The sequence below is a fragment of the Corvus kubaryi genome, unplaced genomic scaffold, assembly GCF_017639235.1.
Source record: "Corvus kubaryi isolate FWS band 111438036 unplaced genomic scaffold, C.kubaryi_AGA036_p1.0 37236, whole genome shotgun sequence".
Lineage (NCBI taxonomy): Eukaryota > Metazoa > Chordata > Aves > Passeriformes > Corvidae > Corvus > Corvus kubaryi.
In genome coordinates this window covers 32,919-56,858 of record NW_024581067.1, presented here as the reverse complement: position 1 = coordinate 56,858, position 23,940 = coordinate 32,919, and the positions used below count along the sequence as shown (strand labels likewise).

The 23,940-nt window shown below is 40.6% G+C and overlaps 1 protein-coding gene and 2 non-coding genes across 3 annotated transcripts; all 3 read left to right on the top strand.

The window, feature by feature from the left end:
* The first annotated feature begins 7,891 nt into the window (after positions 1-7,891).
* LOC121662167 (cytochrome c oxidase subunit 7C, mitochondrial) lies at positions 7,892-10,254 on the top strand. The gene is made up of 3 exons (XM_042023046.1): positions 7,892-8,104; positions 9,069-9,214; positions 10,166-10,254. The coding sequence occupies exons 1-2, from the start codon at positions 7,910-7,912 to the stop codon at positions 9,183-9,185; spliced, it is 312 nt and encodes a 103-aa protein (XP_041878980.1). The 5' UTR covers positions 7,892-7,909; the 3' UTR covers positions 9,186-9,214; positions 10,166-10,254.
* LOC121662213 lies at positions 8,275-8,337 on the top strand. Its single transcript, XR_006015233.1, has one exon. It is a non-coding gene; the product is annotated as a small nucleolar RNA Z39 (small nucleolar RNA).
* LOC121662212 lies at positions 9,526-9,586 on the top strand. The gene has a single exon (XR_006015232.1). It is a non-coding gene; the product is annotated as a small nucleolar RNA Z39 (small nucleolar RNA).
* Positions 10,255-23,940: the final 13,686 nt, after the last annotated feature.

Genomic DNA, 23,940 nt, shown 5'->3' with positions numbered 1-23,940 from the left:
TGACAAGCTGCTGAACTTATCAAATTCTTCAGGGAAGGTTTTGCACACATCTCTTCAAGACATAGAACAAGACAAAGATGAGACATGAAAAAAAGATAACCTTTTGAGCAAAAGAAATTGTTCAAGGTATCTGATAAATACATCAAACATCTGATAAAGTTTGGAGCCACAGAGGCTTAAAAATGACACTAAGTCCACTAATATGAATTCCAGAGAGTATTTCTTCAGACGTTTAAGAGGATTTTTTTTTAATCTCAGGAACAAATATTAAGCTGATAAAAAATATCTTTAAAAATTTTCAAGTAAAACCCTGCATAAGGATTTTGGAGTTAGGTGACTTGAGAGGAGCCAAAAGGAGTGCACTAAGAGTCAAGTTCATGATTTCCAAGGTAAGCAGGGCAAATGTAAATTTTCCTAACACAGGCTGGCTATTTCAAGACTTTATCCTGCAGTCCTCCACTACCAAAACCTTGCCACATAAACCTGATACAGCGGGAAACTCTCTCATGGTGCCTCAGAGTGGACAAAGTAAACACTACTGGTTAGTAAAAAGACAGTTTTATGTGAAGAAGGAGAAACACACACAGAGAATATTCCAGCACAGAAACCTGCATGCTATCAAAATCCAGCATATGTTCCACTAAAATGTTTGGATATGTCACAGAAGCAGATCCACTGCCAAAAGATGTGGCAAATTACTAGCTTGAGATTCCCATTAGGAAAAACAGACGTTACTCAGCTTTTGGGCTGCATTTGCAGTTTGCAGCTTGGCACAAACTTTGTTGTGGATACTCAGTAACCTATGGTAAGGCAGCAGGTGAAAACATTTTGAAAATGCCATTCTATGAAATAAATCTTCTGGTTATCCCACTATGAAAAGTGTATTAGTAAAATACTTCCTCCTACTCATCTTGCTCATTTGACTGATAAAACTCGACTCCAGACTTTGCAGCACAGTGACCTTGTTAGTGTTTGTAATGAAGATGGTGTGAGTCCTCATCACTGTCACTTCATTTTAAGGTCATATTTAACGTGAGTGAGTCAGTACAGCCTGAATTACATAGAAAACTCATAACCAAGTCCAAGACTTAAATATTCACTGCCCTTTCAGCATTGGCTGCTGACCAAACAGCCAGTTCTGACACAAAAAGTGTCTGTGCTTTGGCAGACATTAGCTCCTTGCTGACCTCATAAACAAAGATGATAATGTTGATGCGCAATGAATATAAACCAGAGACCACCAGCAGACTTCACATTCAACATTTCAAATAGTTAATATTTCATGATAATGGTCACTGATAGGTGACACTTCTATTTAACCAGCATATTACAAAAACATTTTGAAAAACTAAGTTTAGAGGAGAAATCAGTGAACAGGTCACTGGAGGAGCTGACAGGCTCATGTGTAAATAAAACAGCTACACTGAACTGGAATGTTACTAATGAATCAAAATATTTGAAGAAATGTGCATAGTTTCTTATGATGTATTTACAGGAGGGTGAATACTATCCAGTTCCCTCAGGACCTGAGGGTGCACGTCATCAGGTTCCATGAACTACTGCACCTGCAGGTATTTTCAGGAACTTCAGAAGTTCCACCTTTGAGCTCTGAGAACTAAGACAATAAATCATTTTTATACCCTCAATGATGTCAAAATTTAAATTACACAATTTCACCTCCTGTCAACACTGGTGTGTCTGCCTACAGTACCTGGGAATGGATTGTAAAAACACCAGTTACTGTTCTTTCATCATGGTAAGTCAGCAGTAACCACCCTGGCAGGCATCCTTGTTGTAAAAGACACAGTTAAAAGCTGTTGTCACAAGTGAATTTATAGTCTAACAACATATAAACAAGAAAAATTAGAGCAATACTTGCTTATCAGCTAAACCATCTGCTATATTTAGAAAGAGAAAGTAATAATACGGAGAGCTCTTGCTTATGGCCAACTAGAAGTTGCTGGAAACATCAGTCCAGAAAGTGTTCTGTCAAAGTACTTAAAACAATAGTAAACAGAGGTGTAATTACATCGTTACAGTAAGTTATAGAGGAATGCAAATTGATCTCTGATAGTTAAAAGTGATTTTTTGCATAAAAAGTACCTAATAGAAAAGCCTTCCTCCTTCTACCTTTATTTCTCTCTAATTGTTGTATTTCTTTTGACATTGTCTTCTCACAGAAACTCTGAGCACTGGGAATCACCCAGAGCATACCTACAGTGACTGAAAAAAATACCACACCAGGCAAGTGCTTCTCAATTTTTGGGTTTTGTGCTTGGTCACCTCTTTTCACAGAAATTATAGAAACTTGATAGCTTAGCACATCACTCTACCACATATACAGCAGTACACCTTGTCTACACAAACAAGCCCTTTCCAATTAATTGCCGACTTGGTAATTTGAGAGTGATTTGGTCTTTTTAACTTGTAAAAAAAAAAAAAAAAACAAACTGGATAGGTTAAATACCTCCTTCAAAACTCAGCTGCATTTATGGGTTAGCCCAACATATCACAAATTTTAGCCTACTGTAAAGAATGCATTTCTTTAGGAAATGTTCACAATATCTGTCATGGCTTTGTAAACAACTAATACCCAGTTGACAACACTGCTGTTATTAAATGGAGCTCTACCTATCAGCACTTCTTTCCAAGATTAAGGGAGAACAAAAATGCTCAATTGTAAGGTTTTTTTAAACTAAGACACAGGCAAGTCTTTCACTTACCTCAGTCAGGGTAACAGTGTGTATAGCTGTGAACAGCTGGAAACAAGGCATCAGTGGAAGATTTTACAAATAAATATAGGAATACAAATACATTAAAAAGGCTTGTGCATGACTGAAGAATTATAAAGAGGGAAACAGCCATAAAACAATATGTAACAAGTATGTGAATCATATATATCATATGTATATTAGCATAACCGTGTTTTGAGGGCTCTTTTTTTACTCCCTTGCATATTCTCAACCACATCCTGTCCTCTTGGTGGAGAAACCAATCAGAAGACTTAAAAAAAAAAATCCCATTTTAAACTATAGAAAAAATAAGCACAAATAGGGCCGAAAAATTTAGGGTATTTTTTGGTTTTACCACCAAGTAAATTGAGTATTGCACCTGCAAGGAAAAATTGTGATTTCAAGGCTCCTAAGATATTCCTACACTCAAAGAGCTCCTTCAAGCACAAGCTTTAGCAACCAAGCAATGGCTGTTACAGTGAGATAGTTGAAAATGCAAGTAATTATAATGCTGCTTGCTGTAACTGCAAACCAACTGTCTTGGTGTCTATGATAAAAATACAGAGCTTTACACACTCCATTTTAGAGAAAGACATGAAGAAAAAATAAATAATGCAAAGTGGCTCTTACTCACTGTGCAAGTGCTGTATTCTCATGGAGCCTCCAGAGTAGGTTCTGTGTAACCAACCTTCCCTTACATATTTTAAACAGACTTTAGGGAGATTTAATTAATGCTGCAAAAGTTTAATGAAAAAAAGTAATTCTTTCAGGGTAAAATATTATTGTTAGACACTTATTTCAGCTGCTGAAATACAGTTAGTTAGTACAAACGAGACTCTGCTTTCATAAGGAATCATTTACATGAAGGGTATTTTTTGAGCTATTTCACATAATGTGAAAATAAATTTATATAGGTACATTGCCAAAACTGTAATTTTGTCACTATGCACATCCAGCTACAGCTGCTTTCATGCATAACAATCTATAAATCCGTCCTCAACTCTTCATACTACCCGTGTTTTTCACTAAAAAATGACACTAATAAGCAGAGTCACAGCAGAAAAGTTCCTGCAGCACTTTTATATTCACGATGACTTAGAAGTATGAATTCCACAAGTACTGTATTACTTCCCCCTGCAATCCTAATAGCAAACCAAATGATACAACCAGAGCTACCAGGCCAAATCTGGATGCACAGGTCCACTCTTGGGTTTCAAACAGGTGCAAACATCACAGTATTTTAATTCAGCTGGAGAACAGTAACTTGAGCTGCAGATGTTAACTCTCATGTTAGCATGTTAACGGTAAAAGGTTAAAAATGGTAATTACACAGTCTTAAAGACAAATTGTGGAGTGGTGGCTGACAAAATGACAACAGTAGATTGTCAGGAAGACGTTTGCACATAAAGGTATTGCAGTACAAAAAGAAACTTCCATCTACTTTATCCTCTTGTTTATAATATACCATGATACACTGAAATCTTTTTAAGTGCGTAATATTTTAATACCTACCACCTTATCTTCAATATCATCAAGGATGATCCATTAATACCATTAATAAATGCATTAGGCATTAGCAGTCTGGGGCTTGGGAAAGAATTTGATTTCTCTCATGTAATAATTTTCTCATGCCCTAATAACAAATAATACGTATGTATTCACCAGTAAAGCAATAGTTGGACAAGATCTTTTTGCCAATATAACTGATGTTGCTGCCAAGAAAAGCACTAATTCTATTAAAATTCCTTCTTAATGCTAGAACTGTTTCACACCTTTCTGTGGGCCAGTTAAGACTTTCTGCCACTACACCCTGAACTAGATCTGTGAAATTATCCACTCCAAAGAACAGCTGAGGGAAGAAAGTGTCCCTTGAACTGCATCCTGAAAAATTATTTTCAGTGCATGTTTACCTTTGGAAGTAACTCAGTTTCACACCTTAAGGAAGGCTTGCACATTTGGAAGCTTGACTGGTTTTAACAACTATCATGGGAGAATAAAAGATGCTACTTCTCCTAACAACCTTCTCCCACGGCCATCCTATGGCTATCAATGTCTGCAGCAACTCTGTAACTGCTTCCAAAGGACAATTCCTTTTACTACTCCACTTTCCTGAGACTTAGGTGGGCTCTCTGGAACCAAGGTAAGTATCTTCGGTGACTAATAACTCTTTTAAACTAACATTATCTGTATTTCATTTCAAGGTTTTCAAGGTGTATTTGTGCTAAATACAAATGCTTCACATACCAACACCTCTTTTAGAAAATCCACACGTTATTTTTAATACTATTAACTGTTTATTTTACATCTGTAACATGCTTTTATATTTCAGAATACCTACTTTGTGGGAGAAAGCCATTATCACAAATAAGGCAAAGTAATCATTCTTATGAAAGGCATACTTCTACAGTTGTGAAATTAGACTGACTGACGAATTATTCTATCAGAGAAATTTTTGTTAACCCGTATGTTTGCCAAAAAACGTGTCATTAAATATCCATTATAAAATGTCTCGCAGCTTCTACTCACCCTTTCTCTTTTATTACTTAGCACTTAACAATTTCTTAATCTTGTGGTTAATACCTGACCTTATGCCTGAAGGGAGGTTAATTCCTAAGATGAATGCTAGACAAAATATTTTATCATGTCAACAGAAATAGAGGATAATTTCTACAGAAAAACAATGGTTTTGTGTCATCTATGATGATCATTTTGTCTCCTGAGCGCTCTGTCCATGACAGTAGCAAAACAATTTAGGGAGTTTATGCTATTAATAAAAAGCTTTCATGAAGTACACACATCTGAACTTGATTATACGTAATTCCAGCATTTAAAAACAGCTGTTCACTTACTCATAAAAGAGGATTCAAAAAGCCAGTATGACTTTTATCTTGGTTCTCTCACTGTATCTCAGTGATTGGCAGTTTCAAGCCCCAAAGTAGGGCCCTGTGTATTTTGTAAAACACACCCTAACCTTTCTATGCTTCTTTCTTCCATCAAGATCACAAAAGACAGATCCTGTGCATTACTTTCCTTAGCTACCCGTGGTTCTTCTTATTTGCATTTTTTGGCATCTAGCTCAAGGAGAGAAACGTTCTTTGCAGGGAAAAGTGAGTAAGAAAGCAGTACCTGAAAGAATTCATCACTGAGACATATTCACAGCAGCAAAATGTAATGTATTACTGAAGATGAAAGAGATAACCTGCCAAAAGGTAAGGTTTTTTTAAAGGAAGAAAAAAAGGTAGATATAAAAAGATGCATGTGAACTAGCAGCCTAGATTCAAAGATTCATAGATTTAAAAGCTGGAAGGTACCACTATAATCACCCTTTGTGACCCCATGCATGACACAGGCCAGGGAATTTCACCCAGTAATTAATTCTGTCATTCCCACCGTTTGTGTGTGGGTTAGATAGCCTTTTTATAAAGACACACAGTGGAGCACTTGGCATCTCCTGTGAAAATCTGCTCTGTTACCTGATTATCCTCATCATAATTAAGGTACATCCTATTTCTAGCACTTTGAAAGCTACTATCTTTCATTCCTTCACCAAAATGCCAGTCAATCCCATCGGAATCTGTTACTCTAAACTCCTCCTGCATGGCTTTCTGAGGCTGGCGAGCAACTTACTTGGTATCAGTTTATGCCTTGAAGGAGAACAGGTTTTACTGTTCAGCTGTATTTCTCCAGCTGTAAAACAACTCCAGGTTTCTACCACTCTCTATCATATTTACCTAGAGATCCCTGCTTCTGTCTACAGAAAAAACATCTGCAGAGCACCAAGGATTAAACTGCTATTGCTAATGCAGATGTATAACAGGAATCTTTATGCCTCTATTCAGCATCTCCTCTGCAGCAACACCATAAAACTCACTACAGGGCGAGAAGAGCCACATTAAAATGAGAACATTTGTTATAAAGATGATAAAGCAGATTGCAGAGCACTATTGTCATATTCATTCCAATTAGAAAATGCTTGAGAAAGGGAGAACAGGGGGAGAAGAGACCTGGTTGCCTGAATAGCAATGGAAGTTACCAAGAATAGGGAAGCATCTTTCAGTAGATTTTCAGAATCAGCAAATGAAGAAAAAAAAAAAAGTACTGCAAACTCTAACAAGTAAAAATAAAAAGTCTATCTAAACAAAGGGAAAAAAATCTGAAAAACAACTAGCTAAAGAAATCACAACTAGATCCACAAGTAATGACACGAGGTGTCCTAGGGTTCTACTTCACCTACTAATGGTCAAGGACCATCAACTGATGTAATTAAGCCTCACTTCTCAAAGGCATTTTAACCTGTTTTTATTAAAGCATTACTTTGGCGAGCACAAAAATCCTGGTTTTCTATTCTTTGACAGTACATAAATATGTAGAAAGGCTATAAAAACAAACTGCATCCTTGCAACACTGAGATGGCAGCATCAAACTCATTTTCCTAAAATAAGAGTTTGTTTTTAAAATACTCCATGTAAGAAAACAGCCAGAGACCTCCGATTTTGTAAGTAACTTTGTTTTTCCTTTGGCAAATGCGACCACTGCTAGGGGTCTTTCTTTCCCTTCACATTGCCAAAGTTTCTTTAAATACGCCGCAATATAGTCATTAAAGGTAGTGATACCATATAAATAAATCACGTAGAAATCATCACCATCCATCATGATGGAGAGGAACCCTTTTAAAAAAAGAGCATGGAGTGACAGGACGAGGGGGAACGGATGCAAATTAGTAGAGGAACAGGGTGAGATGGGATCTGGGGAAAGACTTCTTCCCTGTCAGGGTGTGCGGCCCTAGCACACGGCGCCCAGAGCAGCTGGGGCTGCCCCTGGATCCCTGGCAGTGTCCAAGGCCAGGCTGGACGGGGCTTGGAGGGGGCGGGGAGTGTAAAACTGGATGAGCTTTAAGGTCCCTTCCAACACAGACCACTCCGTTACTGTATTTTTTCGTCCATTTAGCGGGATCCATGAGTTCTACGTTAAAAGTGGTCCAGTGCAGCTCGCGAGACGTAGCTAAGCGTCGGACCCGCCAGCCCCACTCCCGCCATTTCCCCACCGCCCCTCAGCCACCACAAAATGGCGGCGGGGGCGAGCGGGACTCTCCCGCCCCCGGGGAGCGCGCGCGGGGCTCGACCAACCGCAGGCCGTCGTTTGGCTGCACGTGACCTTGCGGAACTACAGCTCCCGTCATGCACGGGGAGCTCACTTCGTCCTTCCCGCTTCCGGTTCCGGCTCCTGTCAGCCGCGCCGAGCCGCGCTCGGGAAGGTCGCGCAGGGCGGACGAGTGGCCGCTGTCTCTTGTCCCTATCATGTTCTCCGCCGGCGTCCGCCGCTTCGCTACCTCTGCCATCCGCCGCAGCCACTATGAGGAGGGACCCGGGAAGGTGGGCAGGAGCGTCCTAGCCCGCTGAAGGTCGCGGGGAGGGGGATGGTGGGGTGGGGGTTGATGGCTGCCTTGTGGCTGGTTGTTGTTATGTGGGCTTTGGCGTGGCGCGGTGATGCCACAGCAGCGCAGATCGTGTGGTAATAGACGCCAGCGCCCTTCCCCGCGGTGGTACAGATGATGAGCATTGCGGTATGAGGGGCAACAATGATACTGTAAACGCTTTCTGATGTACCTGGCGTGTTTTCTCAAGCCTTTGGTCTAAAAGGTTAATTTTACGTGTGTAATTGAGAGGAGGAAATTTTTCCACGGTGAAGATGATGAAATACCAGAACACTGGGGAGGTTGTGGATGTGTATCCTCAGGGGGTTTTATATCTGACTGCGTGAGACTTGCAGCAAACTGGCCCCACCTTGGCTTGGAGAGGGAGGGGAAAAGGGGACAAAGTGACCTCCAGAGGTCACACCCAAGCTGTAATCATGGAGTATTTGGGCTGGAAGAGACCTTAAAGATCATTTTTTCCACCCCCTGACGTGGGCTGGGACATCTCCCACTCTCCTAGGCTGCTCCAAGCTCTATCCAACCTGGCCTTGGACAGTTCCAGGGATCCAGGGGTAGCCACAGCTGCTCTGGGCACCCTGTGCCAGGGCATCCTCACCCTTAAAGGGAAGAACTTCTTTCTAATATCCACCCAAAGTGTCCTCTCTTTCTGTTAGAATCTGTTCCCCCTTGTCCTGGCACTGTAGTTCCTGATGAAGAGTCCATCTCCAGCTTCCCTGTAGGTGCCCTTCAGGTACTGGAAGGTTATTTACTATCCTAAATACTGTGTTTCTTTCCTTGAGAGGTATTGAAAATGCTTTGAAACTGCGTATTTGTTTTGCTCTGAGATTCTTAGCACTTTTAAATGGATGAGAAAGGAATTAATGCATTGATTGCAAAGGTAGAACTCCCTTTTTTTCCTCCAGAACCTCCCATTCTCTGTGGACAACAAGTGGCGGCTGCTCGCGATGATGTGTGCATTCTTTGGGAGTGGATTTGGTGCCCCTTTCCTCATAGTCAGACACCAGCTCCTGAAGAAATGAAGAGGACAGGCCATAGCTGCACTAGCTGGGTAACTGCTTTTATTGGATTTCATAGCACTGTGGAATTTAGGGAGCCTGACCTCATCAAAAACCCTTATAACCCTCAACCTTTTGCAGTGCAGCTTCTGAGGAGTTGTGGTCTGCAGCTGCATCATAACTGGGACGGTGAGCAGGTGGAAGTTTGTGTCACAGAGCTGCTGCACTCTGGTCGTTTGTGACCTTTGCCTCCCCAGAGGCCACACCTCTCTGCCTGCAGCTTCTGGCTCTAACCAAAGCCATGTCTGTTTCCTCCCCTGAGGAGATAAAGAGCTGTGCCTGGCGTGATCTGTGGGAGTCTCTGGCACGTGTGATGTGACAGAACAGGATGAGAAACTGTGATGCTGTAAACGCTTTCTGATGTCCCAGATAAAGCTCAGGGGGAAATAAAGTTTTCTTGAACCTGCCCTGTATCAAAACAATGTCACCACCTACATCATTCCTAATGGTTTATGGCACACTGTCCAGTTGAGATGAGGTCATTAACAGAAATTAATTGGTGCTTGCTGATGATTCTAATAAAGGAAGCCTCAGACATGACTCAGACTGTGCAAGTATGCCACTTCCAGTTGAAAGCCCACTTCACTTTGTCTTAAATTGATTCCACTTTGGGACCCCAATATTGTCTGTAGTCTGAGAATTTAAAACGTTTTTGAGTGACACAGATAGTTCTTGAAAGGAAATAACAATCCTCACTGGAATCTCATAATTGGAACAAATTATGTAATTCCTTTACGAGTTTGCTGGTTTTTCCACCCTAGACTGAGGAGAAAACCAAAATCAGCAGACTTGTATTGAACTTGTGCATGTAGAACTGTGTGGTTCCATGCAAGTCAAGGCCTCTGATGCAAAACCAGACAGAGGATGATGCAAAGCCCATCAAAAGTTCTAATTAAATGTTTATTACAGGGTTCTTAAATGTGTTCAATTTCTTTTTCTTGCAGAGCTGAAGTCTTCTACACAGCATTGTTCAATGGGAAAATGATAGCTGCAACCCGTGCTGGATATCTCTAAATAAAATCTTAAACCCCAAGGCCTTGGGCTGTGTGTTTTGTGAAACTCCTGAGTGCTTTTGACAGCTGGTCTGTACTGAGAACCCCTTCAAATTGCAGTGTTTTGCCATTAAATTAAACAGTTAGCTGTCATTTTGTATAAAAACGGGATAGGGAAAATAACATTTCAAAACTGGGATTGGGCTGAACTTCTGTTACGGCTCAGAATAATGACTTGGGATTGTTTATAGAAGTGGGTATCCTGTCATATAATCCATGCTGCAGAATTGTTTAACTTCAGTGAGGATTTTCTTTGGCTTTTCTTCCATGCTCAGCTGTTCTAAAGAGCTGCTGGTCCTAGGTCTCTGTAGCATCAGCTCTGAGCAGGAACTTGGGCACTGTTGTAAAGGTTTCATGAGGCTTCAGGCTCAGGGGATGAGGTGGGCATAACTCTGACCAGAAAAAATTATTGGTAGTATTCTACAGTTACCAAAACTGGAACTACTGTAGGTTTGGAGGTGTTTGGAGGGAATTGATGGCTTTCTGCTGGTAGAGCTGTGCTTGGCCTTGAGGCCTGTGTAATTAAAGATAGTCCAGGAGCTGTGAATGCTGTCAGGATACTGAAACCAGTGAGAACTCACAGACACTTCAGTCAGTGGCCTTGTTGACAGCACAAATAGAAACTCATTTTCACACCTGCTGTTGTTGTGGCCACGCTGCTTTCTGGAGGCACAGGCTATGGAAAGCACTGGCCTTGCTCTGGGATGGCCCCTTCACCCTTGCAGGCAGTGCTCTGAAAGGCTGTGAGCTGCTTTTCTTATGAAATTTTCTGCTCTGCTCTTTCCCTCCTGCTGCAGCACAGTGCATTTACTGTGGCTTGAAGCATCAGAATCTGCAAACTGAACAGTTTCATAAAATTTTGTATTTTCTTGCTGTTCTGTATGGATGTCAGTTTCTCATCAAGCTCCCCCAGAAACAGTATGTGGGAGTGGTAACATGCTGCTCGTAACAGAGCATTTCTTTTTTCAGGGGTGAGTCTAAAGTGCAAGATGACTGTTCCACATTTCTTTTTTCAGGGGTGAGTCTAAAGTGCAAGATGACTGTTCCCCCTTATTCCAGAGTCCCTGATGTAATTGAAAAGGGCACACACCACCTCTGAAGGGTCACCCTGTGGGATAGGCAAACCAGTTCCTTTACTGTGCTTAAAACAAGGTCTCCTTTCTGAATGCTGCCCCCTTCTCTTGTAGTTTTCAAAGATACTTTTGAGCATGGGTGGTTAAACTTAAAAGGAATTATTTTTGGATGAAATGTTAGAGACTTTATCCTCTTGTGATGTGTTCTAAAGCTGTAATCATCTCTTCACAGTGTTGTTACACTGATGGATTGTAGTCATTTAGAAGCAGAAAGGTCCTGGGGGCTAGTAGTTATAAGAAGTTTCTAAATCATGACCTTGTTTCCAACCCTGCTACCGACTCAGATAAATAAATCACTGATGTGGAGCACAGTACCTGTAATCTTCCATCTGCTGCTGTTTTACATAATTTCCATGGCTGTGTGCTGAGGGGATGGAGGATCTGAACCTCCTCTGTGCTGGTGGTTGTATTCCAGCTCTCCTTGTATAACCTCAGCTTTTGTGTGCCAGTACAAATCATGCAAAACTTAAGCAACATCAGCCCTGCTTCGTGTGAGGGCTGATAAAATGCATCATGTTAGTCATGAACTATTTGATAAACCTGTGTTTGTGGTGTGCTATTGCTAGTTAACCTTTCATTTACAAAGGAAATGTAGTACAGTCTTGTAGCCTTCGTTAATAGGGTCAGTTAATTGAAGGTTGCTTGAGTACAGGTAGTTGTTAGTTTGTATTTTTGATGAAACACCTGCACACTGCGAGTTAGAAAATGAGTACTTGGGTTCTCCATTCACGGCAAACTCTCTAACTCCTGTGTGCTGCCGAAACTGTAATTAGTCCCTCTAGAACTGGGTTGGTCCCCTACATGAGTTGCTTGGGCAGTTTTCAGTACTTTTCAAGCCCCATCAATTACCAAGCCCGTAAGTTCTCTGCCTGACTTAAGTAATTGGTTCCCTTAGGACTTCAGAACTTTGCACTTCTGCAGCAGAAACACATTAACAGATCTGTGCTGGTCTTTCTGTTACTACAGAATGGGACAGTCTGCATTCTACCCAAAGGCATTTTTTACTTCTAGATTATCTGTAATTTCATCAGTTCTCAATAAAGCAAAGTCTAAAATTCATTATTTTGGTTGCCTGGGTGGAAAATACAGGTTGTCATTGAGAGAGATGTGGCTCCTGTCATTAATGCCAGGTGTTTGTGTTTTAATTTCACAGAGACACAACTCCAGATTGCATTCGTTTCTTTGCTCATATGGGAAGATCACTGCATTCAGCCAGCACTTCCTCAACCATACTTATTTGTTTGTTTATTCATTTAACTGCCCATTTTTTCATTTACTCCCCAAATTTACCTTGGTCTTAATCTCTTGTAGTTTACCCATTCTATAGTGTATTGTTTTAAGTCTTCCTAGTCTTTTATTTGTTTACTGACTGCTAAAGAGGTGAGCCAGAGAAACTCAGATTTTTTTCTCACCTTATTTTCTCATTCCAGAATGATTTCTCTAAACACATTCCCACCACAGATATTAACATGGAAATACCCAGTCCTGAGTGATTCTAGAGACAGAAGTGTCACTACAAATATATAAGAATGAACTGATATTTAATGGTATTAAGAGGGATGGATCAGATTCATTAAAGCCCACAAGCTGCAGAATTAAGTTGTGCAAAAACATAACAGTGTATTCCATCACACTCAGCTATATAATAGTCTGGGTACCCAATGAAATATTTATTTTAAAATAGTCTTTTTAGTTCCCTTTAGGGCACCTTGACTTGGTAGAAGATAAATCAATTGAAAATAGGCAAAAAGCAATATGGAAGTGGTGCTCCTCTGTCGTTAAAATTGTATGAAGGAAAAAAGGCAGTGGCTAAAGGACTTCTGGGAAATAACACATCTCTGTGAATGATTGTAATTTTTTGCTTGCCAGATGCCAATTTTAAGGAAAATCATTAATAATCCCTGATTTTTTTTTTTTTTTTTTTTTTTTTTTTTTGCAATTTCACTGTTATAATTTTTGCCTACATGATTTCTGTTTTGGCACAAACTCAAAACCTTTCTGCTTTGCTTCTAGAGAGCTTCACAGCTTATTATTTTAATTATGTTAGGTATAGTCTTCACGCTGTTTCTGAACTAAATCTGAGTGGATGTGAATCAGATGTCCTTATATTTTAATATTTGGGATGTTTTCAGTTTGTGGATCTTTCTTTCTTACTCTGGAACACTCCTTGTTCCAGAGGGACAAGTCTGGAAGGACTCGGGTTCAGTTACACTGAACAGGGTAGGTACTTTGATTTCGTGAAAATGAATATATTATTTTTCAAATCAAATTATTCTGGAATTTCTGTCTAGCAATTAATTTGATAGCATATCTTTTTCATATCCACTTTTCAGAAAGCAAAGGGAGTTTGATTTTTTTTTTACCCCCAAAGAATAGAAGTTTCAAGTCTTGTTCAGTTGTGCTTTGAAGCATCTGGTATCGATCCATGTTAGAGATAAGACACTGGATTGGATGAGCCACGCTTCTGAATTATTGTGGGCAACCCTCTCATAATAGATTGATATAAGTAAAACAGAAACCTGGACTAAGTTCTTTCTTCCTTTAAATTGTGACTCCTTTAGGTATTGTCCTGTACAGTAATTAAGAGTATGAGTTACTTATGAAAATTCCTTTAAGATCATTTTACTGTTAATTAAATAGTAGGGAAAAAATTCAAAATATTTTTTAATATAAGTTATCAGCTACTCTTTTCTTGTTTCTTGCTAGTCTGAGATTTTTATTTCTGTCTGAACATGAAGCAGTTTAGAAGTTTATAGACAGATAGGGCTGGAGGAAAAATATGTGAAAGTAGAACTTAGTATTGTACAAGCTAGCACATTCAAACTATTTTTATCCTTTAAAAGCAAAGATCATCTATACATTGCAATTCATTACTTTGGTTGAGTTGTCAGTGCAGTAACATCAATGGGATTTTTTAAAAAATTAAATAGAATTGTAAAGGAGAAAGAAGGGAAGGAAAGAAAAAAAATTGCTGCTTCCATGAAAAAGAAATTCGTTCTCAATTTCATGATCAAAAAAATAAAGTTATATAAAGGTCAAAAGATACACACAATAGGTGATATCAGAGGTGATATACAATAGCCAATGCTATAAAAATATTCCTGCCTGTTCCCACCTCTGTAGAGTACATTAAACAGGCTATGAGAAGCTATTTGTAATCATTATTTTAATGTGTGAAAATACACATTAGGACAGAAATAGAAGGGCAAAACAGATTAAGTCTCTGGACTGCTTAACTGGAAATTGGAATGTGTATCAGAGGACCACAGTAACACACTAATTTATTGTTAAAAGTGCTGTAATTACATCTTCAATTATCACAAAAAGACACAGGTTGAAAAATAGGAGGAATGGTGCAAGTTTAGGACATATGCTACAGGAAAAACACTTTGGAGTAGCACTGAGTGGTTTATGGCAGGTCGAGACGGAAAGACAGTGACTGTGAGACCCTGTGTGTTGCAATTAATCATTGTTTCAATTAAAACATAAGTGTGGGCTCTCCCCCCTACCCTCTCCATGGGTTTGTCAGAGGCAACCCCTTCTGCAAACAGCAAGCACCCGCTCAGCTCCTGTTTGCTCTGCTTGCACAGGGAAGATAAATGTTAGTTGCTCTCTGGGATGATATGCTCAATAAGTTTGACTTGAATTTAAAAGAGTTTAAAATAATAGTATTTGCTGGAATTAATGTGATCCACTGTTCCATTTTCTCCTTTGGTATTCCATGAATAACATTAAGCTCTTTTCTGTGGTTGCACCACCTTTTTCCATTAGCTATGTAGAGCGTGCAGCTCTTTGAAAAATGTCACTGTATAAATAGCATTGCTGAGTACCTGACTAAGGCACAGCCAGCAACAAAATGTGGAAATGTACCTTGCTGGCAAAAAAAAAAAAAAAAGTGTAAAAATAATGTATGTGAAAATGTATATAAATGTATATAAGAATTATGACAAGTGATGGAAGGACAGAGACGAGAGGGAAGAGTGTGGTCTGAGGTTTTGCTTTTTTTTTTGTAAAATTTTGGTTGCACCATTAAAATTCATAATTCTTGAGAGCTCTTTAGACTAAGTTTAGCCAAAAAGAAACCCAAATCACAACTCCATATTCCTGGACTAAATTTGGTTTTGTAAAGACAGGAAGAAAGATCTCTTTCTCAAGGAAGGGAAAACCTGCTAGCCACCAAGCTAATCAATCAGCACAGATGTTTGGCTAAATGGGGCTTTGCTGTGAACCAAAGCTGTTGCCTGAAACAGTAGCAGAATGGGCTGTCAGGGAAAAAACCACAAACATAAATATGCAGGTCATTAATATGAGTGAGAAATTCTTTTGCTTGCCTCTGTGAGCTATCCAGGTAATTGAAAGTGAAAGCTGAAGAAGATGTGCCTCCCTAAGGAAGACCAATCTCTCCAACATCTTTGTTTTCTGATAGCCCGAAGCAGATTTGGGGAATTGCTAATTGGAAACTTTTCTGGAAATATGCACATCCCTGTGCTCCAAAACCACGCTGTCACTTCTCCTTCCTGTTTGGTTCTCCCAGTCGTGGTGCTGTCCTCTGAATCCAATACTGCAGAGAATTGTTTTCGGCCAGACAGCTGGAGTTCAGTTGTTAACTCAGTATTGTCTCAACCCGCTGCCAGGAGCTGTAAGTGCCTCTTTACAGCTCATTTGGGAATACTTAGTGCTGTCTTTATGAAGCTGGATATGGAAGAGATGGGGGTTTTTTGGAGGGGTCGGGGGAAAGCTGGCAACTCCTAAGTAAGGGCCCTTATTTTCATATTCTGGAGTGGCAGCACAAATGGGGAAGTATTCTGCAAATACCTGTGTAATTTAATTGCTAGGCATAGGTGAAGTTCCTCAGCCCACTACATAATCCAAAAGCAGAGTGTGGGCACCTGACAGCCCAGCTGCAGCACAACTGAAGTAGCTGAAGGTGTGACTTCAAAATTACCTAAATTTTATTTAATTCTCTGTTTGACACTGCTTTGAAGTTAAAGCAAAACTGCAGCAGTTCAGTTGGAATTTACCTCTGAAATCAAACTATGTAAAACAAATTGCCAGCTACTCTAATCCTAAATAGGTCAGCAAAACCTAAGCTAGTAACACTTTAGAGAGATTACTTTTTAGGTTGATTCAAGGCAATTTTCCTGCTATATAGGGGATTCCAATAATGGGAAGTGAAAAGCCCAGAAAGCCAAGCAGAATATCAGCACCAAGACAGGACGGAGCACAAAGTCAGGGCTCGGACCCCCATGTTTTTTTGGGGTCTTGGGTGCCATAAATGGTTCACTTTTCCTTCCAAGGAGCCCATACAATTGATAGTCAACTTAATTTCCTGTGAGAGAAGACTGGACTTTGAGCACTTTCTCCAGAGGGTGTTTAAATACAGTTGTACGTAATTATTATTTCTTATTTACTAGAACACTTAACTTAGGCCCCTTCTCTCCTAGCAAAATTCCAGAACCATCCCTCCTATGCCATAAACAATCCCTGAAAAGTGGAATAGCTCGGCGGGTGGTAGTGAGAGCACGCCCTCACCAGAGCAGCTCAAACCGTGTGGATTAAAGCAACACCCCTGGGAAGCCACCACAGATCATCTGAAACTGAGCCTGGGCCTCTCATACTCTGCACAACAGCTCACCTGGGTGGAAGGTGACCACACACCTCTTCTTTCTCCAGCTAAATTTAGATACCACTCCAGCAGCCATGTGAGCACCCACTAGATCAGGTCACGCAGGAGAGGAAATAACCACAGGTTCTGCTTTTGAAAATGGCATTACTGCCAGAGGCACACTCTAAGAGAGTTTTTTCTGAAATTGCAGGAGAGGAAAAAGACAATATGTAATCAGGGACTGAAAATGGTAATTTCTTAAAACCCCCCTAGCAATTTTCGTGTGAGATTGCTAAATGAAACCTTTGTTCTCCCTTAGGAATCAATGACCTTTGAGAAATTAGTGACCAAACAGAAATAGAAGACAATTCAAGGTAAGTCTATTGACAAAAGAGGAAAAAAAGCAAGAGCTCAAACTATTTCACTGAAGATGAAATAGTGGAGGGTGCTGCTGGGCAAGAGGTACTTAGTGAAGGTTAAAATGGCTCACATCTGCAACAAATTACAGTTAAGAAAAACTGCCCACCAAAGGGTCCTTGGCCACCTGCCAGGTGAATAAAACAACAGAGAAAACTGGGACCTAAATTCTCCCAGGTATTTCTCCTCACTGGTTTGAGTTGTGCAGGTGCAAAGTACACCCAGCCACTGCCTGGGGGTCAGAGACCAGGCTCAAGGTTTTAGCCCCCCAAACATGAGAGGGAGAACAGGATTTGGTAGCTGTGTGCCGAAGAAATGAATATTGTTTCATTTTCCTGAAGAAACATAAATAAGGATTCCTATCTACAGTTTGAATGCTACGTAACCTGTTACTAAATTAAGCCATCTGTAATTGCAGGAGGGCTTTAAAAATAAAGCAGCAGCAATAGAATTCGTTATTCTGGCTTGTATTTTCTGCAGCATTTATGAGCCAGGGTACACAGCTCTGAGTAGCCAATCTCAAATTACTCAGACAGAACAATTTTTCAGGACAATTCTTCCATTTAGTGTACACCAGATCAGTGGCAGATTTTGGGAGGTCATACTCCCTAAACATAGAAGCTTTTAAACTAGAATTAATTTAGGAAAAAAAAAAATCAGCACATACACTAAAAAAAAGATATGTTGTTGTTTACCCTTAATCCCAAACATTTTCCTTCTCAAAAATTTGCATTATTTCACTAGCCACTCTGTAAAACTGCAGTTTCTCCATTTCTAGCTGTAAATACCCTATGAAACGTCAACACTGGTGCTATTCAGTGCTGATAATTAAATACCTATTTGAGAATCCCATTCAGCTGCTAATACTTGAAAATTTTCCAGCCTTTTTGTAAAATGCAAAAGTAATTTAAAAGGCAATGCACCATCTGGACTCATGTCTCTGTTAGTCTTGCAGGTTATCAAAAATTCATTGCTCCCTCTCTCCCTCCCTTCCCTTCATAATCTTCTGCGTGTTCTTTTCTCACATTCAGTTTCTTTTTACCATAACAAGATTGTAAGTTTAGAAAGCATTCAAATCCCCAAAAAGGAGCCAAAGCTCTGTGGTACTGTAAGTGTTGTAAAACAAATGTGGTTTTAAGGCAGGAAGGATGGCACTGCTAATGTGACACAAAGCAGACATTTACAACAGAAGTTCAGGTTTTCCTTATTGAGCCTCTTCAGACCTCGTAAATGTATTTGCATTTCTGAGAATACAGATATACTTTTTAAAAAATAAAAATTGAGAAGTCCTAGCAAAACGTTCTGTGGGGTTTGTTTTGACAGGGAAGCTATAAAATAGCAGTTGGGTATAGTCAAAGTCTATCCAATTAAGGAATTCTTTTGAATATCAAATGAACAGTGAAACATATGTAGATATTGTAAAAAACCAAAACTGTGTAAAAAAAATGTCAGCTTGTTGTCCTACCATTTTATTTAGCTTTGTGTGATGCATCTTTTCCTAGTTATTAATTTACATCCATTTTTAATGTATATGTATGATGGTGTACAGGTAAAAAATAACAATTATGTAAATGATTGGAGTTGCTCTCTGTTCCACCCAATAATAATATTTGTTACCTGGGAATGAATATGCATAGAATGAAGAAATTAAAACCATTTCTAAAGCTTTGCCATTACATTTCCCTGTATTCTGCACTTCTTAGCTGTCAAACCTAATTCCTAAAACTTCAGTCTTTGCACAGAATTATTATTTATATAGTGCTGCAATATCTGAATAAATATTGTCTAATTCTTCATTTATTTGCTCAGTTCAAGTGGTCTCACACAAATGTCCAAAGGACTGTAATCATTCCCTTACCTCATTTTCTCAACAGGCAGTGTTTTCACAGTGCTCTGTTGCTGTAATAAGTATTATAAGTGGAAGAAAATTGAAATGCATGCTCAAACATTTGCCAAAAAATTAGAAATTCTGGACTGCCACCAAGAAAAGGGAAAGAATTCCCAGTCAGACATCCATCAGCTACTCCCCATCCATTCAGAGAGCACCCAAGGGAGCAGGATACTCCTTGGTTTGGTGAGTCTTGTAAAATTCAGGAGTACCCAAATTAGATGCCTTTTCATGTAGTTTTGTGCCAATGCTTGGTTTCTCTGTAATGCCTGGAAGTAATTTGTTAAATGTCTCACGCTTCCATGAGATACTGCTGGTGCCTAAAACATCACCCCTCAGAAAGGAATGACCTTTCCACGAAGGAAAAAAAATCACTGCTTATGTCTTTAAATGCGTGATAAACTTACGTGGCACCAACAACCCCAGCAAGATTTATTGAGCAATACCCTCCAGTATATAAGCACCATCAGGTAGCTTTGCATTCTCTGATGAATAAACAATTGAAGTCGTAATTGTTTGTGCATTCCTGAAAATGTCAACAAAATCAAACATCTGTCATGCCAGATAAGGAAACACGGCTCATTTAATACACTTAGTGCTGTACTCAGCCTTGAAAAGGTCACTCTGGTTTTAACAAGCACTGTGTAATTTATTGCCTCCCAGTAAATGACCATGTAGTGACAGTAAAGCTGTGGCCGTGTTTGGTTACCCTTCAAACGACACATTTGATTAAGATAGCACATCATATTTAGCACAATCTGTTTAATGTTGCTTTTGGATGTGCTCTCACTCTCTCAATTACGACCAACTGTGACATGAAACCATTTTTACCAAAGCAACACTGACAGCCCCCAGCCCCATCCCACCACAATAAAGCAGAGCAAGCCAGAAGCATTGCCTTGAAAGCCACCCATTTAAGACAAGAAACAACGTACAAGGGCAGCATTCACTCCTCTGCCATCTTCAGTGGCAATAAACAAAATCTACACACGGTTCAATTGCAGATTGAAGCCATCAGCATCACACAGCCGGTGCTCGTCTGCCAAGAAGGGCTGGACACCCTTCTGACTCTGCTTTGGCTTCCTGCATCAGGCTTCTGGATCCAGCCCTGAATCCCTTCACAAATAACTCATGGCAAGTGCTGCTTGTTCTCCCTGCTGGCTGCACCAAAAGAACTGTCAGGACAGCCCAGGGATGTCTCCTTTTGCACAGACCTATTTCGCTGAAAACTGATCTTTTGGAACCACACTCAATGACCTCCGTTATTCTCCTGTTGGCCTGTGCTCAAAAGATTTGCTAATGTCAGTGAGAGGGAGATACTTTGGGGTGAATATGGACAGGGAGGCATAGGGGATCATGCTTTCTTCAACACATTGTCTTGAAGCACCAACCAGAAGTCAATTTTTGGCTTGATGGCTGTTGCAACCTAAAAGTGAAGTGCCTTCATTGTCATCTGGTCCTAAAAACCCTGACAAACTGTTAATTATCGGTACTGATGAGTTGGTTCTGTTCCTCCTTAAACTATGAAATCTAATCCTGAAAGATACCATTATGTGGGAGATCCAAATAAGCAATGTATTCCCCAGGCTGGCTGGCAGGTCAGAGTTAGCACAGATGCACAAATGCGTTGATCACATCACTGGACAGCTGGTGGGAGCTGGCCCAAATCTCGTTCCTCTGTTCTTCTCCCAAGTATTTGACTCCTGAGCCAATTCTGTGAGCTGGCTCCAGGAATTTATTTATATGGAGGTAATTTGGGATGAGAGAACAATACTCTTACAAGGTTTGTGCTTTGAATAAAGGTGAATTTGAGGTGCTTTATATGTCTAAATTACGGAAGACCTTATACAAAGGAGGAGAAAGGATATGGACTGTTCTTCCTTTCCTTTCTTTTCTGGTACACAAGAGAGCCACAAGGCCAAGTGAGGATTATGCTACTGGGGTTTTTTTCATCCCAACAGGATTACAAAATGCTTTATGAAGTGTCAGTTTGTTTCGTGCCTGGCAGGAATGGAAAATGGGGATTACAGCCCTCTCTGCAGTAAGGTTGATCACTGCTCCCCTGAGCAAGGACAAGTGGGCCTGTGCATCCAGATCATTCCTAAAGGATTCCTGTGGGAAAATGAGATTGAATTTTGGTTGATTGGATAACCAGGCTTTACACTGGATTGTTACTAGGCTCTTCCACAGTTTATTTTCAGAGAAAGAGCCTGACCCTTTCTACTTGCAAATGTTAGGTAAGGACATCAAGCAGGATTCACTCCTGAGGCATAACATGGCATCACTGTGAGGGAGTGCATCACCCATTCCCATGATCAGCTGTCAAGATTTATGTGTGTCGTGGTTTAACCCCAGCCAGAAAGTCACCCCCATGCGGCCTCTTGCCCACTCTGCCCTAGTGGGATCAGGGAGAGAATTGGGAGAGTAAAAGTGACAAAACCCATGGGCTGACATAAAGAGTTTAACGTGTAAAGGAAAAGCCATGCACACAGCAAAGAACCAGAAATCCATTCCCCACTTCCCACAGGCAGGCATTCAGCCATCCCAGGACAGCAGGGCTCTGTCACGTGTCATGGTGACTTTGGATAACAAACACCAGCATTCTGAATGTCCCCCTCTTCCTCCTTGTCCCCACAGCTCTACATGCAGAGCATGATGCTGCAAGGTCTTGGATGTCCCTTGGGTCAGCTGCAGTCACCTGTCCTGGCTGTGCTCCCTCCCAGCTCCTTGTGCAGTCCCAGCCTTGGCCCTGGTTGGGTGGTGGGAGGAGGAGGAATGTCTTTGTGCCAGCTCAGCAAGAACAAAACCATCCCTGTGTTGTCAACACTCTTTCCAGCACAGATCCAAAGCACAGCCCCACACCAGCTACTCTGAACAAAACTCACCTTACCCCAGACAAAAGCAATCCATCCTCCACCTCTTCTTCCATGCCCAGGCCACGCAGTCTCCAGTGCACCCTTGTTAACCACCACCCGTCTTTCCATCCTTTTGATGGGGTACAGAGACATTGTTCCCTTAGTCTATGGACCACTTTTCTCAAATGTCCTTGAAATGTCTACAAATGTCCCCAAAATGCTCACTGAGGTCATTTAGTCCATGGCTTTGGGGTCTATCTGAGGTACAGCAGTGTTCCAGTTTGGCCAAATTTAGAAATATGTCCTCTGAGAGGAGGCACAACCACCCCTCCCCCACCAGGTTCGGGAAAAATAAATTTTCCTTGAAGGAAAGTGAAGGAGATAAAACTATTTATTTACCAAACACACGGGAAAAGGATAATAATGATAAATAATAAAATCTGTCACTGTGGAGAAAAAACCTGGGAAAAGTGTTGGAGTCCTCCCTTTGGTCTCCTCGGAGCTGGGGCTTGGCCCAGGGCCAGGCCCTCTGTGCTCGGTGGAAAGTCCTCCTGATGTGTTCTGATATTGAAGCAGCCCAGCAGAAAAAGGAAAAATCCGAAATTCCAGGGAAGGAAAAGCAAAGTTCAACTCTCAGTCTCTCTCTGGAGAAAAAGGAACTGAACAACTGGCCAAAAGCTGACTGGGAAGCAGCAAGCCGGGTGCTGCCTCGGTCTCCTGCCGCAGCTGAAAAAAAAGTCTCTATCTCTGTCTGACCTTGAACAAATTGCAAGCTGCTTTGAGAAAGTTTTGCTCAGTTTTTTTCTTCCCCCTCTCAGGCTCATTTTAAAGGCATAGAAAAGCACAAGAATTAATTTCTGGGCATAGGGCAGTGATATGGGATACACATCATAAGTCACCCGAAGACAAGCAGTGTTCACATGGTACAGCCTCTGTCCTTCTGTCCCAAAAGTCTGGACGACTCAAAAGCTCAGAATCTGAATTCAGTGTCTAACCAAAAATCTCAGCAGTGGTACTGCCAGCAACCTCCTGCTAAGCAGGAATCAAACAGCATTCCCCATTCCCATAATGGATTAGGGGCACCTGAAACAAACAGAAGGAAATCATCTTTTTGCAGATAATCCCCCTGCAGAACACATCACTGCAAAATGTGTGAAAGAGTTAGGAAAGGATCAGACAAATCCAAGGAGCACAGGCACGTCAGTGTGAAACCAACAGGAGGGTCCACAATGTGAACTCTTGCCTGTAAAACAGAAAGTGTCGGGAGGAAAGCACCTGCATTTAGTACCTCTCCATAATTCTGTTACTTCCTATTTCTTGTGTTCCTGTGTCTTTTCTGGCTGACCTCAGAGACACGTCACTGCACTGAGAGAACCCTTGATCTGAGCCAGCAAGGATCAGGCTGGAATATTTTCTTAAACACGTTTCAGATGCACCTTTAAAAACCTAGTCATGTTTCAGACCTGCCAAGTGTTTGGCTGATCTTGATCATAAAGATATGTTCCTCCTTGGTTTGTATTTTTAATCATAATTAATTGCATTTTTCTACACTTGGCCTTATTGCTATTTCATTTACTTAAGCTGTAATTGTTAAATCTAATTTACTACTCTGTGAAATCTTAATCCTTCTGAAAAGTAATGGGCAAAGTACACAGGTCAGTTAAGAAACTGATTCACCACATAACCTCCATTTAGTAATTCCATTTATTTCAATAAAACTAGATGGCACACAAAAGAAAGACTCTACAGTGGTCTTTGGTCTCCAGAAA

What these genes read in the sequence shown, in the direction of transcription:
- LOC121662167 (XM_042023046.1), top strand. Translation starts at nt 7,910, where the DNA reads ATGCACGGGGAGCTCACTTCGTCCTTCCCGCTTCCGGTTCCGGCTCCT. An exon ending in ATGAGGAGGGACCCGGGAAG is followed by an intron (nt 8,105 to 9,068) that starts GTGGGCAGGAGC and finishes TTTTTCCTCCAG; the next exon opens with AACCTCCCATTCTCTGTGGA.